The sequence below is a fragment of the Ranitomeya imitator genome, chromosome 9 (genome assembly GCF_032444005.1).
Source record: "Ranitomeya imitator isolate aRanImi1 chromosome 9, aRanImi1.pri, whole genome shotgun sequence".
Lineage (NCBI taxonomy): Eukaryota > Metazoa > Chordata > Amphibia > Anura > Dendrobatidae > Ranitomeya > Ranitomeya imitator.
Window position 1 is genome coordinate 117,955,854 of NC_091290.1, and position 23,995 is coordinate 117,979,848.

General features: G+C 45.0%; 1 protein-coding gene across 1 annotated transcript in view; it reads right to left on the reverse strand.

Annotated features, from left to right (window-relative positions):
- The window catches only part of MMP2 (matrix metallopeptidase 2), a 36,145-nt gene that overhangs the window by 10,007 nt on the left and 2,143 nt on the right, over positions 1–23,995 (reverse strand). Inside the window, exons 2-10 of the mRNA XM_069738597.1 lie at positions 23,377–23,600; positions 22,570–22,718; positions 22,363–22,491; positions 20,991–21,164; positions 16,652–16,825; positions 11,800–11,973; positions 11,514–11,669; positions 11,086–11,233; positions 10,598–10,734 (exon numbers count right to left, since the gene is read on the reverse strand). Coding sequence (XP_069594698.1) covers positions 10,598–10,734; positions 11,086–11,233; positions 11,514–11,669; positions 11,800–11,973; positions 16,652–16,825; positions 20,991–21,164; positions 22,363–22,491; positions 22,570–22,718; positions 23,377–23,600 — 1,465 coding nt within the window. The remainder of the gene's footprint in view (positions 1–10,597; positions 10,735–11,085; positions 11,234–11,513; positions 11,670–11,799; positions 11,974–16,651; positions 16,826–20,990; positions 21,165–22,362; positions 22,492–22,569; positions 22,719–23,376; positions 23,601–23,995) is intronic.

The window sequence follows — 23,995 nt, forward strand, 5'->3', positions numbered from 1 at the left end:
CATAGAAACTGATCAGATTAGTCTGACAGGAACGGTCCCTAGTAAACCCGTGCTGATACTGGGTCATGAGGTTATTCCTCCTCAGATAGTCCAGTATAGCATCTCTTAGAATGCCCTCCAGGATTTTACCCACAGTAGAGGTTAAGTTTACTGGCCTACATACGATACACCTTTCATGGCCCCCACAGTGCCCAACACACAGTATGATGCCCATATAGCACCACCCATACACTATGATGTCCCAACAGTACATTCCCCCCTACACAGACTATGTTGCTCTCACAGTATATTCCCCCACACACAGTATAATTTCCCCACAGTACATTACCCCACGCACAGTATGATGTCCCCACAGTACATTCCCCCACACACAGTATGATGTCCCCACAGTACATTCCCCCCACAGTATGATGTCCCCCACACACACAGTATGATGTCCCCCACAGTATATTCCACCACACACAGCATTATGTCCACACAGTACATTCCCCCCACATACACTATGATGTCCACACAGTACATTCCCCCACACACAGTATGATGTCCCCCACAGCATATTCCCCCACAAACAGTATGATGTCCCCCAAAGTACATTACCACACACACAGTATGATGTCCCCTACAGTACATTACCCCCCACACAGTATGATGTCCCCCACAGTACATTACCCCCACACAGTATGATGTCCCCAGAGTACATTCCCTTACACACAGTATGACCCCACAATACATTCCCCCCACACAGTATGATGACTCCACAGTGCATTTCCCCCACACAGTATAATGCCCACACAGTACATTTTCCCCCACACAGTATGATGTCCCCCACAGTACATTACCCCCCCACCCAGTATGATGTCCCCCCCACAGTACATTACCCCCACACAGTATGATGTCCACACAGTACATTCCCCCACACACAGTATGATGTCCCCAGAGTACATTCCCTTACACACAGTATGATGACTCCACAGTACATTTCCCCCACACAGTATAATGCCCACACAGTACATTTTCCCCCACACAATATGATGTCCCCAGAGTACATTCCCCCCCCCACAGTATGATGTCCCCAGAGTACATTCTCCCACACAGTATGATGTCCCCGCAGTACATTCCCCCACAGAGTATGATGACTCCACAGTACATTTCCCCCACACAGTATAATGCCCACATGACATTTTCCCCCACACAGTATGATGTCCCCACAGTACATTCCCCCCACACAGTATGTCTCCAGAGTACATTCCCCCCACACAATATGATGTCCCCACAGTACATTCCCCCCACACAGTATGATGCTCTCACAGTATATTCCCCCCACACAGTAAAATGTCCCTACAGTACATTCCCCCCACACACAGTATGTGGTCCTCACAGTACATTCTCCGACGCACAGCTAATTTACTCACAGTACATTCACCCACACATAGTATGATGCCCTGAGAGTACATTCTCCCACACAGTATGATGTCCCCACAATGCTTTCCCCCACACACAGTTAATTTACCTACAGTACATTCCCCCACACAGTTTGATGCCCCCACAGTACATTCCCCCCACACACAGTATGATACCCACAAAATACATTCCCTCACACATGGTATAATCAGATTGAGGCATCCTGTGCTTTTGGAATGATGCCTCTAATATATTCAGTTCAGTTTAAAAGTTATGTCCTTCATATATAATACTTAAAAGGGGTTTCCAGGACTTTTATCTTGATGGCCTATCATTAGAATAGGTCATCAAGATCAGATCGATGGGGTTGCCTGGCGTCGAACCCTGCAGTTTTGATATTGAAGATTAATGATGGGCGAAACTGAACAGTAAAGTTTGGGGTCCGTACCAAACACCGTCTTATTGTTCGGGTTCAGCACCCCGAACATTGAGTGTTTCCCATGCTGTCATCTGCATGACAGTGTCACAAACACTGGTGGCCCTGATTGGCGGTAAGTTATTAAAAAGTTTACTGTCGGTCACAGAGGCTTCGGCTGTTGTGAGTACTACTCCCATCAGCCTACACCTGCTGTCACTGATTGCTGTCGCTGATAACAGCAAGAGCAGGAGCCACTGATGGGAGTAGTCATCAGTCAGCCCCTGCGCTCTAAATAAATAAATTTTAAAAAATGACGTGGGATATTTTATGTTTTTGATAACCAGCATGGTAAAACTGACAACTGCGGGCAGCAACCCTCAGCTGTCAGATTTATCATGGCTGGTTATCAGGAACAGAGGGGTCCCCATGCCTGAGAATACCAGCCCCCTGCTGTCTGTTTTATCTTGGCTGGTTGTCAAAAATGTTTGTGACCCCACACTGTTTTTTAAGTTATTTCTTTAAATAAATTAAAAAACGGTGTGGGGACCCCTCTATTCTTGATAATCAGCCATGATAAAGCTGACAGCTGAGAATTGCAGCCCGCAAAAAATATATATATTTATAGCACAGGCGCCGGCTGATGAATGCTCTCATTGTTATTGACAGCTGCTCTCATTGTTATCAGCGACAGCAGGCATGGGCTGATGAAAGTAATACGCTCTCATCATCCAACGCCTGTGGCTGGAGGTAATCTTTTTAAAGGTCACAGCTGCTGGCTCATGCTGTCATCTGACAGCATGGTTACCGGAGCTCTCTGGCCAGCAGTAATGATCCTACCGCCAATAAGAGGCTATGTTTGCGCACTATCATGCAGACGACAATGTCGCAAACCAATGGATGTTCAGGCCCCCCTTAGATGAATGGGGTCCGGATTCAGGTTCAGATACTGTTCTGGTATCAGAACCAAACTTTTTTTTAAATGTTTGGCAGAACTCGCCAGACCCAAACATCCAGGGGTTCACCCATCACCAGGGCCGTATTTGCCACTAGGCACTTGAGGGCACGTGCCTAGGGCGGGGACAATGCAGGGGGGCGGCACCTGAGCAAGTTTAAAAAAAAAATTTTTTTTTTCTTTTTTTTAAGTCCGGGGATCCCCCCGCCCACCTACCTCAGTCCCAGCTGCTGCGGGGGGAGGGGGTCTTGGGCGCAAGGCCGCCATCAGGGCATTGCTGCCCTGAGTACTGTATGGGGCAGAAATGGGTGCTGTACCTTTAAGCAGCAGCAGCCCAAGTGCATCATGGTCCCCCTGACGCCGGTCATGTCACATGCTGCGCGCTCTTTGTAAGAGCACTGGAGCAGACTGCAGAGAAGCAGGTAATGTCTGTGGGAGAAGATGCTGAAGTCCGCGGTGAGCAGGGAGAGGAGGAGGTGGGCAGTGTGTGAGGACTCACAGGAAGCTGCAGAGAGGAGTGAGGTGAGAGAGGAGACGGGAGTCTGCTGATGTGAGTGAGTGAGGAGAGGGGAGGCTGCTAAGGGGAGGGGATGAGAGGCTGGTAAGGAGAGGAGAGGCTGGAAAGGAGATGAGAGGCAGGAGAGGAGAGGCTGGAAAGGAGAGGAGAGGCTGGAAAGGAGAGGAGAGGCTGGTAAGGAGAGGAGAGGCTGGAAAGGAGATGAGAGGCAGGAGAGGAGAGGCTGGAAAGGAGAGGAGAGGCTGGAAAGGAGAGGAGAGGCTGGAAAGGAGATGAGAGGCAGGAGAGGAGAGGCTGGAAAGGAGATGAGAGGCTGGAGAGGAGAGGCTGGAAAGGAGAGGAGAGGCTGGAAAGGAGAGGAGATGAGAGGCTGGTAAGGAGAGGAGAGGCTGGAAAGGAGATGAGAGGCAGGAGAGGAGAGGTTAGAAAGGAGAGGAGATGAGAGGCTGGTAAGGAGAGGAGATGAGAGACTGGTAAGGAGAGGAGAGGCTGGAGAGGAGAGGCTGGAAAGGAGAGGAAAGGCTGGAGAGGAGAGGCTGGAAAGGAGAGGAGATGAGAGGCTGGTAAGGAGAGGAGATGAGAGGCTGGTAAGGAGATGAGAGGCTGGAAAGGAGATGAGAGGCTGGTAAGGAGATGAGAGGCTGGAAAGGAGATGAGAGGCTGGAAAGGAGATGAGAGGCTGGAAAGGAGATGAGGGGCTGGAAAGGAGATGAGAGGCTGGAAAGGAGATGAGAGGCTGGAAAGGAGATGAGAGGCTGGAAAGGAGAGGAGAGGCTGGAAAGGAGAGGCTGGAAAGGAGATGAGAGGCTGGAAAGGAGAGGAGAGGCTGGAAAGGAGATGAGATGAGAGGCTGGAGAGGAGAGGAGAGGCTGGAAAGGAGAGGAGAGGCTGGAAAGGAGATGAGATGAGAGGCTGGAGAGGAGAGGAGAGGCTGGAAAGGAGAGGAGAGGCTGGAAAGGAGAGGAGATGAGAGGCTGGAGAGGGGAGGCTGGTGAGGAGAGGACATGAGAGGCTGGTGAGGAGATGAGAGGCTGGTGAGGGGAGGCTGCTGAGGAGAGGAGATGAGAGGCTGGTGAGGGGAGGCTGCTGAGGAGAGGAGATGAGAGGCTGGTGAGGGGAGGCTGCTGAGGAGAGGAGATGAGAGGCTGGTGAGGGGAGGCTGCTGAGGAGAGGAGAGGGGAGGCTGGTGATGGGAGGATGTGAGAGGCTGGTGAGGAGAGGAGAGGCTGCTGATGTGAGTGAGGAGAGGGGAGGCTGCTGAGGAAAGGAGATGAGAGGTTGGTCTCATGCTGTATATGGGGAGGCTCTGTGGGGCTCATGCTGTAATTAAGGGGCTGTAGGGGGTTTAAAGATATATAGGGGGTGTCAGCATACTTAATTCTGCTCAATATTAAGTGATACAATTAATATTAATTAATATTGAGTAGAATTATTTTCATGCTATTGGTTCGGCCTCCACAACAGTCATGATCTTTCATCTGGCCCCTCGGGAAAATAAATTGCCCACCCCTGATCTAGAGACATGGAGTGAGGAGCCCACAGACGATAGCAACAGATTAGTCCGTTCTCTCACTAAATTACCCATCCAGCTCTTCAAACCATTCTTTCTGAAACGTCCCAGCATTGCAGAGATAAACTTCCCTGTTTGCAGTCTGATTGATGCTGCCCGTGGTTTTGGTAGTATGAATCGACTGACAGGTTCCCCTTAAAAACCTGTCAGCCAAACCTTGCAACCTTGGCAGAATCAACTGACCATGTACTGTGCATGAGATCCACCAGATTCTCACATGACAACTAATGGAAAGGTTTGCTAAGGCTACTTTCACATCAGCGATTTTCTCCGTTCGCGGCAGATACTGCAGTTTTTCCGCCTCTGTCGTGTAACATATCACTTACAGGCCGGCAACTCTGCGTTCGGCCTCATTCATTCCCTATGGGACTTGCGGACATGTGCAGCACTTGAGGTGAGACAAAAAAAACACTGCTAGCAGCATTTTTTTTCTTGTTGCTGCAAGTACTGCATTTGCCGGATCGCAGCAAAACCGCAAGTGCCGCAAGTCCCATAGGGAATGAATGAGGCCGAACACAGTGTTGCCGTAAGTGATCCGTTACGGATGCGGAAAAACTGCCGGATCTGCCGCAAATCTCAAAAATCGCTGATGTGAAAGTAGCCTAAGTCACTGCCGATAGTGTCTGCATTAGTCATACTCACCAATGGGGGAGGCAGCACGAAAAGTGCCTAGGGCAGCAGAAACTCTAAATACGGCCCTGCCCATCACTATTGATTATCTATCCAAAGCATAGGCTAAAGACAGATAATCAATATCAATCCCCTATAATGCTAATCAATCTAAGTTGGTAAAATATAAAGTATGAAACTCAAGGTGTACCGAATTCCCCATTGAAGAGAATAATTCCTTAAAGGGAATCTGCTACCAGGTTTATGTTTCCTTATCTGAGGGCAGCACAATGTAGTGACAGAAAGCCTGATTCCATGGCACCATTAACATAGTAACATAGTAACATAGTTAGTAAGGCCGAAAAAAGACATTTGTCCATCCAGTTCAGCCTATATTCCATCATAATAAATCCCCAGATCTACGTCCTTCTACAGAACCTAATTGTATGATACAATATTGTTCTGCTCCAGGAAGACATCCAGGTCTCTCTTGAACCCCTCGACTAGTAAGGCCGAAAAAAGACAAGTAAGGCCGAAAAAAGACAAGTAAGGCCGAAAAAAGACAAGTAAGGCCGAAAAAAGACATTAAGAGATTCCTACGTGTGGAGAAGATTAAAAGAATGAACATTCATAGGAACGCTGTTTCCTGATCATTATCTCTGTGAAAACATGACAGGAATCAGATGACAAACGACAAACAAGCCAAGACTCATTTGTCAAATGATCGCATCTTATGTGGGAGATTTAAAATAATCTTTGGTTGGCATCACACCTCCATATGTATAATTACCAATATGTTTGGGACATAAGCCATGCCCCTTAACAGTACTGCGCTCCTCCCTGGAACCGCCACTCTCCTCCCAGGAATACCTCCAGACAGCACCGTGCTCCTTCCTGGAACGCCCCTCTCCTCCCAGGAATACCTCCAGACAGCACCGTGCTCCTCCCTGGAATGCCCCTCTTCTCCTAGGAATACCTCCAGACAGCACCGTGCTCCTTCCTGGAACGCCCCTCTTCTCCTAGGAATACCTCCAGACAGCACCGTGCTCCTCCCTGGAACGCCCCTCTCCTCCCAGGAATACCTCCAGACAGCACCGTGCTCCTCCCTGGAATGCCCCTCTCCTCCCAGGAATACCTCCAGACAGCACCGTGCTCCTCCCTGGAATGCCCCTCTTCTCCTAGGAATACCTCCAGACAGCACCGTGCTCCTCCCTGGAACGCCCCTCTCCTCCCAGGAATACCTCCAGACAGCACCGTGCTCCTCCCTGGAATGCCCCTCTTCTCCTAGGAATACCTCCAGACAGCACCGTGCTCCTCCCTGGAACGCCCCTCTCCTCCCAGGAATACCTCCAGACAGCACAGTGCTCCTCCCTGGAACGCCCCTCTCCTCCCAGGAATACCTCCAGACAGCACTGCGCTCCTCCCTGGAACGCCCTTCTCCTCCCAGGAATACCTCCAGACAGCACTGTGCTCATCCTTGGAACGTCCCTCTCCTCCCAGGAATACCTCCAGACAGCACCGTGCTCCTCCCTGGAACGCCCCTCTCCTCCCAGGAATACCTCCAGACAGCACCGTGCTCCTCCCTGGAATGCCCCTCTCCTCCCAGGAATACCTCCAGACAGCACCGTGCTCCTCCCTGGAACGCCCCTCTCCTCCCAGGAATACCTCCAGACAGCACCGTGCTCCTCCCTGGAACGCCCCTCTCCTCCTAGGAATACCTCCAGACAGCACCGTGCTCCTCCCTGGAACGCCCCTCTTCTCCTAGGAATACCTCCAGACAGCACTGTGCTCATCCCTGGAACGCCCCTCTTCTCCTAGGAATACCTCCAGACAGCACCGTGCTCCTCCCTGGAACGCCCCTCTCCTCCCAGGAATACCTCCAGACAGCACCGTGCTCCTCCCTGGAACGCCCCTCTCCTCCCAGGAATACCTCCAGACAGCACCGTGCTCCTCCCTGGAACGCCCCTCTCCTCCCAGGAATACCTCCAGACAGCACTGTGCTCATCCCTGGAATGTCCCTCTTCTCCTAGGAATACCTCCAGACAGCACTGTGCTCATCCCTGGAACGCCCCTCTCCTCCCAGGAATACCTCCAGACAGCACCGTTCTCCTCCCTGGAACGCCCCTCTTCTCCTAGGAATACCTCCAGACAGCACCATGCTCCTCCCTGGAACGCCATTCTCCTCCCAGGAATACCTCCAGACAGCACTGTGCTCATCCCTGGAATTCCCCTCTTCTCCCAGGAATACCTCCAGACAGAACCACGCTCCTCTCTGGAATGCCCCTCTTCTCCCAGGAATACCTCCAGACAGCACTGTGCTCCTCTCTGGAATGCCCCTCTTCTCCCAGGAATACCTCCAGACAGCACCATGCTCCTCCCTGGATGGGGTAGTGATATTCTAGAGATAGCTGGATGCTGCGCTGTACCCTACTATATCTGGCAGTCCCATAGAGAATGAATACAGTGGTGTTTGTGCATGTGAGGCATTTCAGGGCCCTGTTTTCCAGATTGGTGATGGTTTTAGGGTTCAATGGAAAGGTGATAACTTTCAATGTTGGGAAAAATGTTTTAATTTCATGCTGCCGTTTTCCTAAAATCAAGCCTGTCTCTGATTTTGAGATATACCAAACTCTTGGCCTTATTGCATTGTCTTACTGGGTTCAAAAGATAAATTGAGTTTTGGTGGTGTCCATCAGAAAAAAGACTGAGAAGACCAAGGTCTAGACTGTTCGCACAAGCCCTTCCAACATTAGGTGGGCAGCTTGTGTCACAATAATGAATCACGCTTTGGTAATTCTGAAATGCATCTGACCTCATGGCCCATGTGGAAAACATTAAAAATCTAGTCATCCAACAGACTTGTGGTTTTGCGTAGTTCTAGAAACTGATATAAAAAGACGCCACTCTGCGCAGATTTCTCTGCAAGGAACATAAAGTACTATAGCAAATATGCAAATGAAAATCATTACAACCCACTCAATACTAAAAAAGGCAGTTGTTGAACAAACAGGATCAAGTACATATAACACGGATTATGTCCAGATGTGCCTGGTAAATGGAAAATCTTCCTGGATGTCCGGAACACAAAATCCATAGTCACAAACCTCTACATTTACACACCTAATAAAATGGGGAGGGCAATCACTGGGTATTGAGTCTCATTGAAGAGGTTATGGAGATTTATTTACAGGCAATCTCCTATGGGAAAAAGTCTGAAAATTAGCTTTAACGGGAGGCATCTATCTGTAGGCAGCACTGTTTTGTGGTTCATGCCCCTCATCAGTGCAAAGCAAGGTGCTACTGGCTCTCACTGAAGAGACCAAGTGAGCATATGGTGCGCTCAATAGTCCTCGCCTCGATCCAATTGGATATGTATGGTTAAAGAAGAGCCGTTACCCAAAACTCAATGCAAAATCTTTAACTGCTCTGTGCCACTTATTCTCCTGGTGACCTTGTTTGCGGCGGAGACCCTTGGGCAACAGGGAACAGGTTTGACTAATACCAATGTACATCCTGAATCTGAAACTCACAATCTCTATGTAAGATCATACAACCAAATTAATTTAGTAAATGTTGAGGGAACATTTAGAGTGCATGCACAGACTATCCCATAAATGGTTGATGTTTGTCACCTACATGGGACTTCCATTCTGCCATTCAGGCTTGTCACTCTTTTGAGAAAAGTGAACTGAGATGGGACTTGAACTGTGGTTGCTCCTTAATTTTGAAAATGATGGGGCCTACAGAAATCATCGGCTTAGCCTTTCCATAGCTCTATTCTTCTGATAGGAGACAGTTCCAAAGGTGAGATTCCCTCCATCATCAATGAAACATTTATAGTTGTGCGTCATGGGTATGATGGTAATCAACAGTGATTAAAGGGGTGTTCCGCTAGGATACTGATGACCTCTCCAATCAGCTGTTCACCAGAGGAAACCATCTACCTTGAAGGTGCTGGAGCAGTTTTGCCTTGAGGACTGGGCAAAAATCCCAGTGTCAAGATGTGGAAAGCTCAGAGACTTATCCATAGCGACTTGCAGCTGTAATTGCCGCTAATGGAGGCTCTACAAAGTACTGACTTTAGGGGTGGGGAATAATTATGTACACTGAAATTTTCAGTTATTTTTTATTTTGTCCTATTTGTTGTTTGCTTCACAATTAAATAAAAAATGCTCATAGTTGTTGGCATGTTCTTTACATGAACTGATGTAAACTCTGAAAAAAACCCTGAAAATTCCAGGTTGTGAGGTAGCAAAACATGAAAAATGTAAAGGGGGGAGAATACTTACGCAAGCCACTGTATGTCATGTGTCAGTCCTTTATATTGTCCACACATATATTAATATGTATAAATGAGATCTCCTCCGAGGCGTCTTTTTTCTAAGCGAAACAAGCCCAAGTTTTCCAACCTCTCATCACAAGGCCTTCCATCCCTTGTAATAATCTAGTTGTCCGCCTTTGAACTGACTCTATCTTCTCAATATCCTGTATTAAATTGTGGTACCCAAAACTGGATCCCATATTCTAGATGAGTCCTTACAAGTCATTTACTTGTACAAGTTAGTCATGTCCTCCCTTTAATGACTCTTCTCAAGGTTACTTGAATGAATTCTTTTAGTCTTTCCTCATAACTTAGAACCTCCATCCCCTTTAGAAGCCACCGACTGACATTGCCAAATGTTATTTATTCTGCGATCTACAATCCTCATATCTTAGAACCTCCGTGCCCCTTTGAAGCCACTGATTGACATTGGCAAATGTTATTTATTCTGCGATCTACAATCCTCATATCTTAGAACCTCCGTGCCCCTTTGAAGCCACTGATTGACATTGCCAAATGTTATTTATTCTGCGATCTACAATCCTCATATCTTAGAACCTCCGTGCTCCTTTGAAGCCACTGATTGACATTGCCAAATGTTATCTATTCTTCGATCTCCAAGAAGACCCAAATCCTTCTCTTCAAGTGACTCTCCTAGTTTGACACCTCCTAGGAAATACGGTGCCCACAATTATTAGTACCCAGATGCATAACTTTTTACATTAAGCTCATTCATTATAATACATTTAGATTTTCTTCTATTTTTCTACATTTACACACAAATATGGATGAAGTCAATTTATTTTCACCTGCGAAGAAAATAGTCTTCTCCTCATGAGGATCTTCATAAACAGCATCGATTTTGTCGGGTAGCTCTGGCCAGAAAGTAGCAATGAGCAGGGGACCTGAGGGCCTGCTTCTTCGGTTTACTGACCTCCATATAAACCTTGGGGAAGAAAACAAATATTCATTAGAAATTTGTATTTTATTTTATTTTTTCGCCTATTGTCTATAAAATATATATATATTTTTGTTGCGTGATCGGAACCTTTATGAAGTCCCAATGACAAAAATGTATTTCCCTGCCAAGTGGCGCTCCCATTTCTCTTTCACTTTATCCATATATTCATTATATAATAAATATAATATTTACAAAGAGCCGATAGGTTCTGTTCACACCAATGCCCTAGCTTCCACAGCCATGCCATTAATCCCCAATGGATCTAAATGTTGACTTATGGACCTAATTGATAAATAACCAAACAAACTATACGATAATCACTTTCTTAGCTCTTACCTATCTTTGAAGAAAAATATCTCTCCTCTAATTTGTGAAATTCCATCGAATACAATGTCTTTGCTACAGAGCTCAGGAGTAACGGGGCCTAATGTTGGTGAAGGTCCAGGTCCAGGTTCAGGTCCAGGTCTAGGCTTAGATCCTGTACCTGGAAGATATATGCATGGTTATGAAACCACTAGCTAAACAGTACGAGTAGTATGGACTGATGAATTCGGTACCAGATGAAGAAGCAAATATTGAGTTCAGTAACCTCTCCAATTTAAAGGTGAACCATCATTTTCATTTTTATTCCATAAATCAATAAGATAGTAAAAAGTAAAGACACCCAAAGTATACTGTCATCTGATAGAGAGATTGGGGTTTGTATAGTTCAATACAATCAGTCTTATCTTTTACCATATCAATACTTTAAGGTTCAAACTCACCATAAAGTTCCTGGATCCCACTGACATCATCTTGTGAGAGTCGGAAGTTTTTGACGTAAGTGTATATTGGTGCCATTAGGGCACCGGGGTCATCCGAATGCTCGAGTCCAAGAGCGTGTCCAAACTCGTGGGCCGCAACAAGAAAGAGGCTATAACCTGAGGGGGGGAAAAGCTTGTCGTTGGTGGCAGGAAATGGAATGACGGACCATATACTATATATTTAGGAAGATCTCCTAATCACTCATACATTTTGGCTTTCTTATCCTGTCCCTTCCCACTTGTGTACCTTGATCAGGACAGAAACCCCATTTCCGGTCATCGTCGTAACTACTGCTGGTCGCACACCATAGTTTGCCATCGCTTCTTCCAGAACTTGTACACGAGTTATACTTATTGCCAAGGAAAGTAAAAGGAAAGACACATGGGGAGCCTTCTGCATTTCCTCCAATTGTAGACAGTGCTGTAAAAATATTACAAATGTTTAATTCACAGCTATGTATGGGTCATAAAAGGACAAAATTATGGCCCATTTAATGGGCAAGCACTGCAATGACCAACAAACACCCTATGCTGTTACATACCAGTTCTGGTGCCCCTTGTCAGTGGCCTAGCTGTATTAATCACAGCAGTCACAATTATGACTGGGCCCCGAATTCAGTGGGGCCAGTGTGCCCTTGTATTACATCTACAAGAGGAAATTGCCAAATTTAACTGTATAGGCTTCCTACCTTCTCTTTGGCCACAAGGGAATTTAGACCTGTGGCCGAGAGGACACCAGAAACATGCACAGGCATTAGTGACCTGGCACAGGTGCCGCTACGACCTCAAAGAATTTCAACACCTGTGCATGGCTGCCAACCTCATAGATCGGAAGGGACCTTAGCCAATTACTGGCCCAGGGGGAAGAAGGGAATAATCATTACTATGTAGTGGGCATTATTACCATGTAGGGGCACAAAAGGGGCATTATTCTTGTTTATGGGGAAAAAGGTGGGCCTTCTTACTCTGCAGAGTCAAAAAAGGTGGCACTAATATGGTATTATTCAGTATTACTATCGGCGACACAATATGGGTGTTATCTGTTTGGCACTCAAGTTTGAGGGCAATATCTATTTGGCACTATTATCAGGGTCACTGTCTGCACTATTTTTTTAGGGTAATGATAAATATGACACTATTTAACTTTCAAGTGATAGGTACCGTAATGGGGGTCAATGGGGCAGGAACAGGCTCTGGCTCGGCACAGAACCAAGTCAAGCCTGGAAAAAGTGTTCATAATGGACTGGCCTGGATGGAAAAGACAGGAGATGTGAACACCTCAATTTAATGAAGACATTTTTTAAAAGTGCTGTTTTCTGGTCCCTCATCAATCTATAAGTTATCACTGATACTGTGGATAGGTGACGACTTATCTTCACCTGATAGCCCATTTAAATTCAGCAAAAAAAAAAAAAAGACATTTAACACAAGATTTGACCAAATTCGTGCACAAGATCTCACGTATTAATGTGTCCTGAAAATCTGTCGCTCTATCTTCCATTTACTATTAATGATTAGATGGCCATTTCGATTTAACAGCGCGGCTGTAAAGCGCTGCCATTGACATGAAGTTTGCATGCCTACTGCAGTGACACCTAGTGGCCAGTGTGAAAAGTAAAAACCTAAAAGTTTTATATATTGATAGTTGGTAAGTTCTGAAAATCACCCCAAAAGCAACAAAAAAATAGCATCTTAAAAATAACAGCACATTGTACGCTACTCAGTAGACACTGTTGATATAAATTAGGTCAGGAACACACAGCTTTGGCAAGCTACAAAACAGCAGCCTTGTAAGAGTGAATCGACCTCCCAAGAAATCCTTACAGTGGCTTTCTGTTTGCTTTCTCAGCCAGCTTAGCCCAAAATGCCCCGTGTTACTGGCTGTGCACACAGCGCTTTCCGGCTAGCCGCACTGAGTCATCCTTTAGCCATTCTTTACTCTCTATGAACGATATAATGAATTTACTATTTCTTCAATCTACAAACCAACGAGGGCTAATAAGTTCATAAAAAACCCCTATGATCCATAGAAAAGATATGTCACCAGGGGACAATATTTGTTCAAAGAGAAGCCTCCTGAGATATTCACTTCTAGGGCTGGAGAAGCTAGCCAAAAAATACAAGAGCCCGGATTTTCTTCCACTTGCCTCCGTCAAATCCGATGAGTCACTAAGACTGTGAAAAGTTTCTTAAGTCAAATGCTGAATATAAGAGGGATAGCAAAAAAATGACTTTGCCACTGTAATAATATAAAAGTAGTAGTAGTAGGACAAGATGTTGCTGATGCCCCCATCGCTAGGTAGGTGCTCCTTCTTGGGGTCCCGGCTGCTTCACTTCTAGTCCAGTGGTAGACACAAGAGGTTTCCTGTGTTGCACATTACCAGAGCAGTGTCTGGCAGGATGTCCTTTTCAATAGTTGAGCCAGCCCCCCAATGTATACAAAACCAAAGAGGCTGGCTTAGATAGTGAAAACCAGCCTCCTTCACACACAGCTATGGTCACACGTGATACATGAAACACCATCAGACATGACCAGAGCAGTGGGTGAAGGGGGATGGCGGAATGCTCATTTCAATAGCCAAGCCAGACCCCTTCTCTGTTCACTGCCAATGTATACTCAGGAAAAGTGGCTGACTTAGCTACTTCATTAAGAGAAACTGCTTCATTCAGAATTCTGCAGATTTCAGAGCTGAACTCCGCCCTTGAGGATTACACAATATTAGGGTGCAGTCAGACGGCCGTATAAATCGGTCTGAGATTGGACTGCAGTGTTTGGACTGACCGGCGGCTCTACCTGAAACGAGCTTGGCAGCTGCACAGAAGTATATGAAGCTGTCACGATCAGGCCGGGAGAGCCGCCAGCCAGTCCGAGCATCGCGATCTGATCTCTATCCGATTTATGTGTCCGTCTGACTGCGCCCTTTAGGTTTAGTTATGTGCATTCTGTGAAGTGTATTCTAAATGCTGCATTGTATATTGTCTGGTCTGATGATATCAGGAGGCTGATCAATGACACATGAAGCCTCCGGGAGCTCCATATTGTAAAGCCACAAGTGTAATTTGCACTGCCAAATCATGTGCCCCAAGTGTGCCAATACCGGCCACACGCAAGACTCATCGTTTTATACATACAGTCATGGCCAAAAGTTGGCACCTTTGAAATTGTCCCAGAAAATGAAGTATTTCTCCCAGAAAATTATTGCACTTACACATGTTTTGTTATACACATGTTTTTTTCCTTTGTGTGTATTGGAACAACAACAAAAAAACAGAGAGAAAAGGGCAAATTGGCCATATTTTCACATAAAACTCCCCAAATGGGCCGGACAAAATTGTTGGCACCCTCAACTTAATGTTTGGTTGCACGCCCTTTGGAATAAATAGCTAAAATCAATTTCTTCCTATGACCATCAACAAGCTTCTTACACCTCTCAGCTGGAATTTTGGAGCACTCTTCTTTTCCAAACTGCTCCAGGTCTCTCATATTTGAAGGCACCTTCTCCCAACGGCAATTTTAGATCCAGACTCATTGCTGGCCACTTCAGAACAACTCTCCAGCACTTTGTTTCCATCCATTTCTGGGAGCTTCTTGAAATATATTTGGGGTCATTGTCCTGTTGGAAGACCCATGGTCTAGCTCAACTTTTTGACACTAGGTACTACATTGTGACCCAAAATCCTTTGGCAATCACAGATTTCATGATGCCTTGTACACGGGCAACAAAACAACACAAAACATCTTTGAAGTTCCACCATATTCGACTGTAGGTATTGTGTTCTTTTACTTGTAGGCCTCATTCCATTTTTGCTAAACAGTAGAATGATGTGCTTTACCACAAATCTCTATCTTGGTCTCAACTTTTCCAGAAGCATTTTGGTTCACTCACGTACACTTTGGCAAACGGCAGTCTAGTTTTTTATGTCTGTGTCAGCAGTAGGGTATTCCTGGGTCTCCTGCCATAGTGTTTCATTTCATTCAAATGTTGACAGGTAGTTTGTGCTGACACGGATGCACCCTGAGCCTGCAGAACAGCTTGAATATCTTTGGAACTCGATTGGGGCGGCTTATCCACCATCTGAACTATCCTGCGTTCCAACTTTTCGGCAATTTTTCTCTGCCAGCCACATCCATGGAGATTAGCTACAATGGAACATAAACCAGCTCACCCGTGATTCAGCAACCAAACCTCGGGAGCATGGACCCGCTGTGTCCAGGCGTGCAAGATCCAAAAAAAGAAAGAAATGTCCAGCTTCACCGAGTCCGTAAAAAAGCGATTTCTTTATTAACAAACTTTAAACATGGAGGATACAGACTTCAGCACAACCATATGGGTAAGAATCTCAACGCGTTTCTGGAGACTAGGCTCCCTTAATCATGACCAAGGGTCATGGTCATGGTCATGATTAAGGGAGCCTAGTCTCCAGAAACGCGTTGAGATTCTTACCCATATGGTTGTGCTGAAGTCTGTATCCTCCATGTTTAAAGTTTGTTAATAAAGAAATCGCTTTTTTACGGACTCGGTGAAGCTGGACATTTCTTTCTTTTTTTAGATTAGCTACAATACCATGGGTTATAAACTTCTTGATTATGGTTTGCAATGTGTAAAAAGGAACATCAAGGTCTCTGGAGATGAACTTGTAAGTTTGAGATTGCTCATATTGTTCAAAAACTTTGATTCTCAAATCCTCAGACAGTTCTCTTCTCCTCTTTCTGTTCTCCATGCTTAGTGTGGCACACAAAGACACACAATGCAAAGATTAAGTCAATCTCTCCCCGTATTATTTGGTTACATGTGTGATTTGCCCACACTTGTTACTTGCCACAGGTACGCTTGAACGAGCATCACATGCTTAAAAATAGTTGTTTACCCACAATGTTGAAAGGTGAAAACAATTTTGTCTGGCCCATTTTTGGGATTCTGTGTGAAATTATGTCCAATTTGCCTTTTTTCTCTGTTTTATTTTGTGTTGGTCCAATATACATAAATGAAATAAACATGTATAACAAAAACTGTGTAATTGCAATAATTTTCTGGGAGACATACTTTCAAGGGTGCCAGGCGGCCATGACTGTATATAAAACTCTTCAAATTACACACCTGTTTCTGGGCAGAATCCATAGGATTTATCCTGGTCATAGTCTTCTGTTGTTGAACACCACCGGTAGCTATCCGTCCTTCCCTCGGTTGTGCAGCTGTCGTAGCTTTTGCCTTGAAATTTAAAGGGAAACTTGCAGGGTTTTCCATCTGCATTTCCAGCCAAAGTGAATAATACTGGAGGGGAAGAAAGGAAGAGGTTTCAGGTGCTGATTTTATCACACATTTATCTTAAAAAGCGCTAGACGACAGAATGGAGGATCAGACTACACAGAGTTTGTTTGTAGTCTGTTATCATGGAGACACACACGTCTGCAACAGAAGGAGATTTTAAATAAAGGGCTTGACCACCAACTGGACAAATTTCTATTCAACAAATAGAATAAAAAAACACACACTCACTTCCTGGACCGGCGCCGTTCCATCGATGATGGCGCTGTTTTTTCCAGCACTCACGTGATATTGTTTTGTCATGTGAGCACTGAATCCTATCAGTGGCCTTTGCGAGACAGCAGCTAATCACTGATGGGCTGCAGCGCTCACGTTCCTCCCAGCACTCATGTGATATTATGTCACGTGAAAGCTGAAGCCCATGGGCGATCAGTTGCAGTCTGTCAAAGGCTGCTGATGGCTCAACCTAAATTAGGTCAACAATCTTAAAAAGGTTGTCCATGATTGTGATGACAGCTTGCCGTCACGCTATGTGACTGCAGACTTCTGAATCCTCCCAGTGTGCGCATGGCACGCTGTCAGGATCCTGAGAGCGGTTGGTCATGACTCACATGACCGTAAGTATGCGATATGCATACTTCCGGCTACATTCCTACTAGACGTCCTCTGCCAAATGAGATTGAGGGTGGCAGTGCACGTCTAGTTGGCACATGACTGCTTGTGTGATTGTCTGCTCATCGACACTGGAATATCCTGACAGTGTGTGACGTGCATGCTTGTGAGGATTCAGAAGTCTGCCTTCATATAAGGTGACTACAGACTTTCATTACAAACCCGGACGTCCCCTAAAACTCTTTCAGGGTGGGTTCACACAATGCAGTCTAATTGGAACTTTCAAGAATTCCATGGAAAACATGTTTTTTTTACCAGAGTTTTCAAAGACGCACCACAATCACATCACTATTTTTGGGTGATCGAAGCTACGTTTTTCTACTTCTGTACAACCCCTTCCGTGAATCTGCCTTTGTGTTATTTGATAATAAGAGACATATTATCTTCTGATCGTTGTCTGGATTTACTGGACCCTGTGACTTTTGCTGACACCACTTCCAGATCACTGCGGTCGAAATTGTTTCTGGATAAGTTAGAAAACAAAGAACTTTTTTTTTTTTTTGAGCTCATAATGACACTGACTCATACAAGCCGGGGCTGTAACTACATAGGAGCGTAGAAAACCTTGGAAGGAAAGGGAATTTCTAATGAGAAACATATGTCCCAGCTGCCTACAGAAAAATCCCCGAGAAATGTTTGAATAGATGAAAAAGTGCCTGCAAATCAAAATATACCATTCAAGGAAAACGTAGAAGCCATTAACCCCTTTATGCGTTTACCATAGAAGAAAGTGTTCGAAAGGCACTGACTCCACCAGAAGTTACACCTCGGGCTCCTATTCGAAATCTGTATCAGTGACGACCAAAAATGAAATATAATTTATAACACTGGTCTCCGCATACTCGGGAAAGGTCCAGAGGAAAACCCATGGGTGCCAGTTGCCAATTTTGCCATTCAGGCAGCACCTATTTTAGCTCAAACACTGCTCAAACATGAAAACCTTGTGGAGATTACCCAAAATTTCAGGTATTCTACAAACATATGGTGCCATACAAGAATCCTCAGAGTTTCTATGACTCTGTACCGGCTTGGACTGGCCCACATGAGAACCGGAGAATCCTCCGGTGGACCCCCTCTTATATGAGCAGTACTTAGCACAGCATCTTATTTATTTAACCATCAACCCAGTTCATATAGATTTGTGATTGGGGATAATGTCACATTTTCATGTAGCTGAAAAGTTGGTTACTGGTGAGCCCTTGGAATCCCAGTCCGACGTCTATGTGTGGCCGTGCAGGATGCAATGTTAGTTCCCTTTAGTTCTCGATCCATCGAGCTCCGTTTGATAAAAGTTTATATCTTTCAATTGCAAAAGTGTGTAGGTTACATTACGACTAAGCGCATACCGACGGTGACTTTGTTCTTCTTCCCTAAATAAACTAACAGAAGAAATCTTCCGGAAGAATGTATTTTCCTTCCCAGTATGATGTCCTGCTCTGGTTTTCTGATGTTTTTTCAGCATGCACAAAGAATGTTGTGTACGGCTCCTGCTCCGTAATCTCCATACTCATTGTCTATTACCAAATGGAATTTTCAAATCACACTTTGTCCATACTGGCATCCTGTTTAAAGGAAAACTCCATCATTAATTATCTTCGCCCAATCCAACAGTGGAAGTCGCAATCAGCAGATTGGACTGTACTGACGCAACAGAGGCACAAAATCTATATTTGCCAAAGTTTATAGGGAACATGATGGCTTATACATGCTGCCCAATCCACGGAGAACATGGATCCGACATGATCCAATCTCAGCCATCTTTGAAAAGCTTTGGAGTTTCAGAGAAAATCATAGCTTATAAGTTTACTCACTGGAGTGACAGGTCTTTCTCTATATAAGCAGGAAGGAAGAAAGCTGTCAGTCATCGGCAGCGGGCGGGGAGAAGATCCCATGGACCCGAAAGTCCAACTAGTCTACCACTACCTGCTGTGGACTAGTCTATCGATCCACAGTGGTTTTACATTATGTGTTTCTCTGAAATGCCGTGGTGTTTCATAAAAGAAAATATATGGCTGAGACCATGTAGACAGCATCTGATACATGTTGCCCCTGAATCGGGCACAATTATCGAGAATGGTCACACCTCGGAAGACTTGCTCATGATAATCTTGTAGTCTAAACAGGATGCTGATCACCTGATAATCAAGCTAAATGCTCATTTGTCAGGCGAAAAGATCTTTTGGGCTGCATAAAAAATAAATCATCATTCTCAGCAGCACATCATCCAGTGTAAACAGGGCATGTGCTGTCGAGAACAATGAAAGCGGTTACTTACCGATTGAGTGATTTATCACTGAATGTTTAATGCGCATCTGAAGCTGGATCGTTCTGTATAAATAGTCTATAAAATGATCGCTGATCAGGAAACAAGCAACTGATCGATCATTTAGTGCTGGTAGCCGACCTGCGTAAGCGAATTTGTAGAGTTAGCCTTCCAAGGCTCCCTGGGTTTTCATGTGAAGCCTCTCCAGGCTTTGTGTTTGGATGCTGGAGCTTTATCTGGTGATAGAGCGTTATTCACAAGGAACCTCTCAATAGCACTGAGTTCCCGGAGGTTTCAGTGCACATCTCAAAAGATTTGTCAATTCTTCCCGTATTTCAGAAGGTCTCCGAGCCTCCTTGACTTTTAGGAGACTTGACATGGACTCCTAAGCCTCTGCAAGAGAACTGATGCTGAGGGCATCTGCTGGGTGAGTCTCAGGAACTCATAGTGGGAATACAATCTTCAAAGTCTATGGCACCAATGAGATCTATTATTATTTATTACTTAACAGCCTTTGTCTCGATCTCGAGCCGTGGCGACTTGATGGATGAACGCTCTGTAGGAAGATCGATCTTGTGCAAGCCTAGATAGGTCCACCAGGGTCTTTTCCTTCGTTATCTTGATAGCATCAAACCATCGGGCTGCTGGTCCTCCTCTTCGCCTTGTGCCTTCTCTTTTCCTGACCATGATGTCTTTCTCCAGTGATTTCTCTCTTCGTATGATGTGTCCAAAGTAGGCAAGTCGTAGCTTGGTGATCATTGCTTCAATTGACATCTGACTTAATTTGTTCCGAAATTGATTTGTTTGTTATTCTTGCCACCCATGGTATTGATAACATCCTTCTCCAGCACAACATTTCGAAGGCATCGATTCTTCTTCTATCTTGTTTCTTTATCGTCCAGGATTCACAAAAGCCAAGTTTTTCTTAGAGCCATAGTGGCAAAGCATAAGCTTGACTTCCACTCCACTGAAAATGAAAAGTCTCCGAACAGCCATCTTTTGGAAGAATAGGTTCTCAAACTCAAACTCCTGGAGCTAATACCGTCACAGTTATATAAAAGGCAAACAGTAGGCAGATATGTAGAACATGATCTCTCCAAATCAACCAGTGCTAATTTGAATGTTGGCAATCTACAGTATGTGTCAGCGCTGCGGTAGATGGAAATGTTATGTGAACAATAGGAAATCACAAAAGAATGAAAAAACGAAGGAACGTATTTAATAATGAACACTTACATTCATGAGGACAGAAGCCGTATTTGCCCTCTTTATCGAAGTTGTACGTGGTTGAACACCAGAGGAATCCATCACTCCGTCCGGCGTCTGTGCAGCTGTTGTATTCCTTGTCGTTGAAGAGGAAAGGAAATTTGCAGAACTCGCCATCGGCATTTCCATATTTAACTTTCACAACTGTGGGTTGAGAATGACGGCTGTTTAACAGCATGAGAAATCGGGAAACACTTCACAGTACACCAAAAACCCTGAAGTGGGTGCCCAAAGCTGAAGATATCTCTGCAGTAAGAGCTCCGAAAGCCCGATTTTTGCATGTGGCGGTCTACTAATTGGAAGGTTCCGCTGTCACTAGAGCAGAGGGGCGCTTACTGCAGACATCCAAGAGAATTTAAGTCTTCAGGACTGCCATTAGAGACCGAGCTGCACCCTACTAAAACTTCTCCATTACAGTGATGCTAATAATAAGTCATACACACTGGTCTAATCTGTGGTCCATGTCTCCTACCTAGTAGAATTGCAGGGTGAAAAACCATTATAGAACCATCTAAAGCGACTTTTCCTACGTAATCTGAGAGCAGCATGATGTAGAGAACGAGACCCTGATTTCAGCAATACATCACTTACTGGGTTGCTTGTTGTAGATTTAAATAAAATCAGTGTTTTATTAGAAGGAGATTATCACTAGAGGACTATTTGGCCTGCTGTCCAATAGTCTAACCCCGCCTCCAGAGCTGATTGGTAACTTTCTATCTATGAACTGAGCACACAGAAAGCGGCCAATCAGGTGTGTGGGCGGGGTTATACAGAGCTCAGCATTCAGAGAACTGATAGATCTGCAGTAGATAAATTAATTTTCAATCAAAACGGCAGCGAGTAGCCCAGTAAGTGACACATCGCTGAAATCCGAGTCTCTGCACCTACATTAGGCTGCTCAGATTAGGTAAAAAAAAAGTGACATATTCCCTTTAAAGGGGTTGTCCTCCAAGGAAAAATATTTTGAATATGGCACAAAATAAAATACCAAAAATGTCGTATTCAACTGCTTCAGTCCTGACACTTCCTGGGTACCTTACTTCCTATTCCAGCAATGACATCCCGACATGGAAATGTGACCATTGTAGTCAATCAGTGACTTCAGAGGAGACAGAAGTAGTGATCGGCTGAAGCAGTGACCTGCTACAGTCAGTGATTGGCTGCAGTGGTCAAAATATATTAAGAAATTAAACAGAAGAGACCAAGTAAAAACGTGATGCTAAAAAGCAGGCATTTACTTTAGCGGTAACGGTAGTCTGTCCTTTGATGTACAGACTTTAGGCAGATGAGAAATATGTACCCATAGGGCATTACATTACGTGCGCAAACACATTTGTGTTACCTTGTCCTTCTCCTAAAGTCCAAAGCTCATCATCATCAAAGTGAGAGTCGCCACCAATCCCTGACCCTGGGGCAAAAGCGTGAGCCAACAGGCCATCTTTACCATCAAACGGATAGCCATCCCCATGCTCTGAAAAAAGAAGATCATGAATAGAGAAATCCATAAGAAAGCACAAACCATACAAACAAGGAAGAAAAAGTCAATTACCCCAGCGGCCAAAATTGATCATGATATCGGCATCTCCATCCATGAGTCTAGTGAACTTCAAAGGGGTGACATCGCTCCAGACTTGAAATGCTCGAGCAAACGCATCATCCACAGTTTCGGAGTCCAGATCTATGGTGTAACCCAAGATCCTAGAGAAAACTAATAAATTGTTAGCGGAAAGAATTTGTCATGAGCCCATCTTTGACGACCAACTGACTACAAGGCAGTTTTGCACTGATGGCATCTCCAGTGATCAGTTGTCTATAGTGATGACGAGCGAATGTGCTGGGATAAGGTGTTATCTGCTCATGCTCAGGTGCTAACCGAGTGACTTTGGCATTCTTGAAAAATATGTTTGAGTCCCCGCGGCGGTTTGTGAGGCAATACCTGCATGTGTTGTGGCTGTCGAATAGCCGAGAGACATGAAGCCGCGGGAACTCAATCATATTTTTCGAGCATGCCGAAGTCACTCGGTCAGCACCCAAGCATGTTCCAATAACACCTTATCCCAGCACATTCGCTCATCACCAGTTGTGATCTGTGGGGAAACCTGGCAGTAAGTGTTCAGTTTTCCTGCAGCACCTCCGCAGGAGGTATTGAGCGTTACACGGCATAAAAATCAATGATTTCTCTGTATAATCCTGGACAGGTCACTCGGACACTCTTTGTGAAAGATTTCTCTGTCATGGTCAAGAAGATCCTGAACAAGGACCCCTTTATTGACTCCTAATTCCCTAAGAGAGTTTTCACCCCCATCAGTGACCCTACTTAAATCTTATATAGCAGAATGCTAGAACATCAATTCACCTGTATGTTACATCATTTTTTTCCCATTTGGGCTTCCTTGGGAAGAACTGGTAGTTGGCCACATCTGGGTTACCACATCTGGGCTTTTTCATAGTTTCAATGGTCTTTTGATCCATCTCTCCGGTCTCCGGAATACGGAAGAACTTCTGCATTTTCTTCAAAGTATCCTTTAGCACCATCAGGCACGAATCTTTAGGGCAGCCATAATACTTCAGGAGGTATTGCTGTTAGGTAAATTTTATGTTAATGTAACAAATAGGAAATAACATGATAGGATTTTACGCTCAGAACGGTCTTGCAGTACAACATACATAGAATCATAGAAGGTTAGAGTTGGAAGGGACCGCCAGGGTCATTGTGTCCAACCCCCTGCTCAATGCAGGATTCACTAAACCATCTCAGACAGTTGTCTGTCCAGCCTCTGTTTGAAGACTTCCATGGAAGGAGAACTCACCACCTCTCGTGGCAGCCTGTTCCACTCATTGATCACCCTCACGGTTAAAAAGTTTTTTCTAATATCTAACTTGTATCTACATGTATTTATTCTAACAATGTGAAAACCCTGCTCTGGTTGTGTGATAATGTCCTACCAGGAGTCCCTCGAGATTAGCGCGTGACC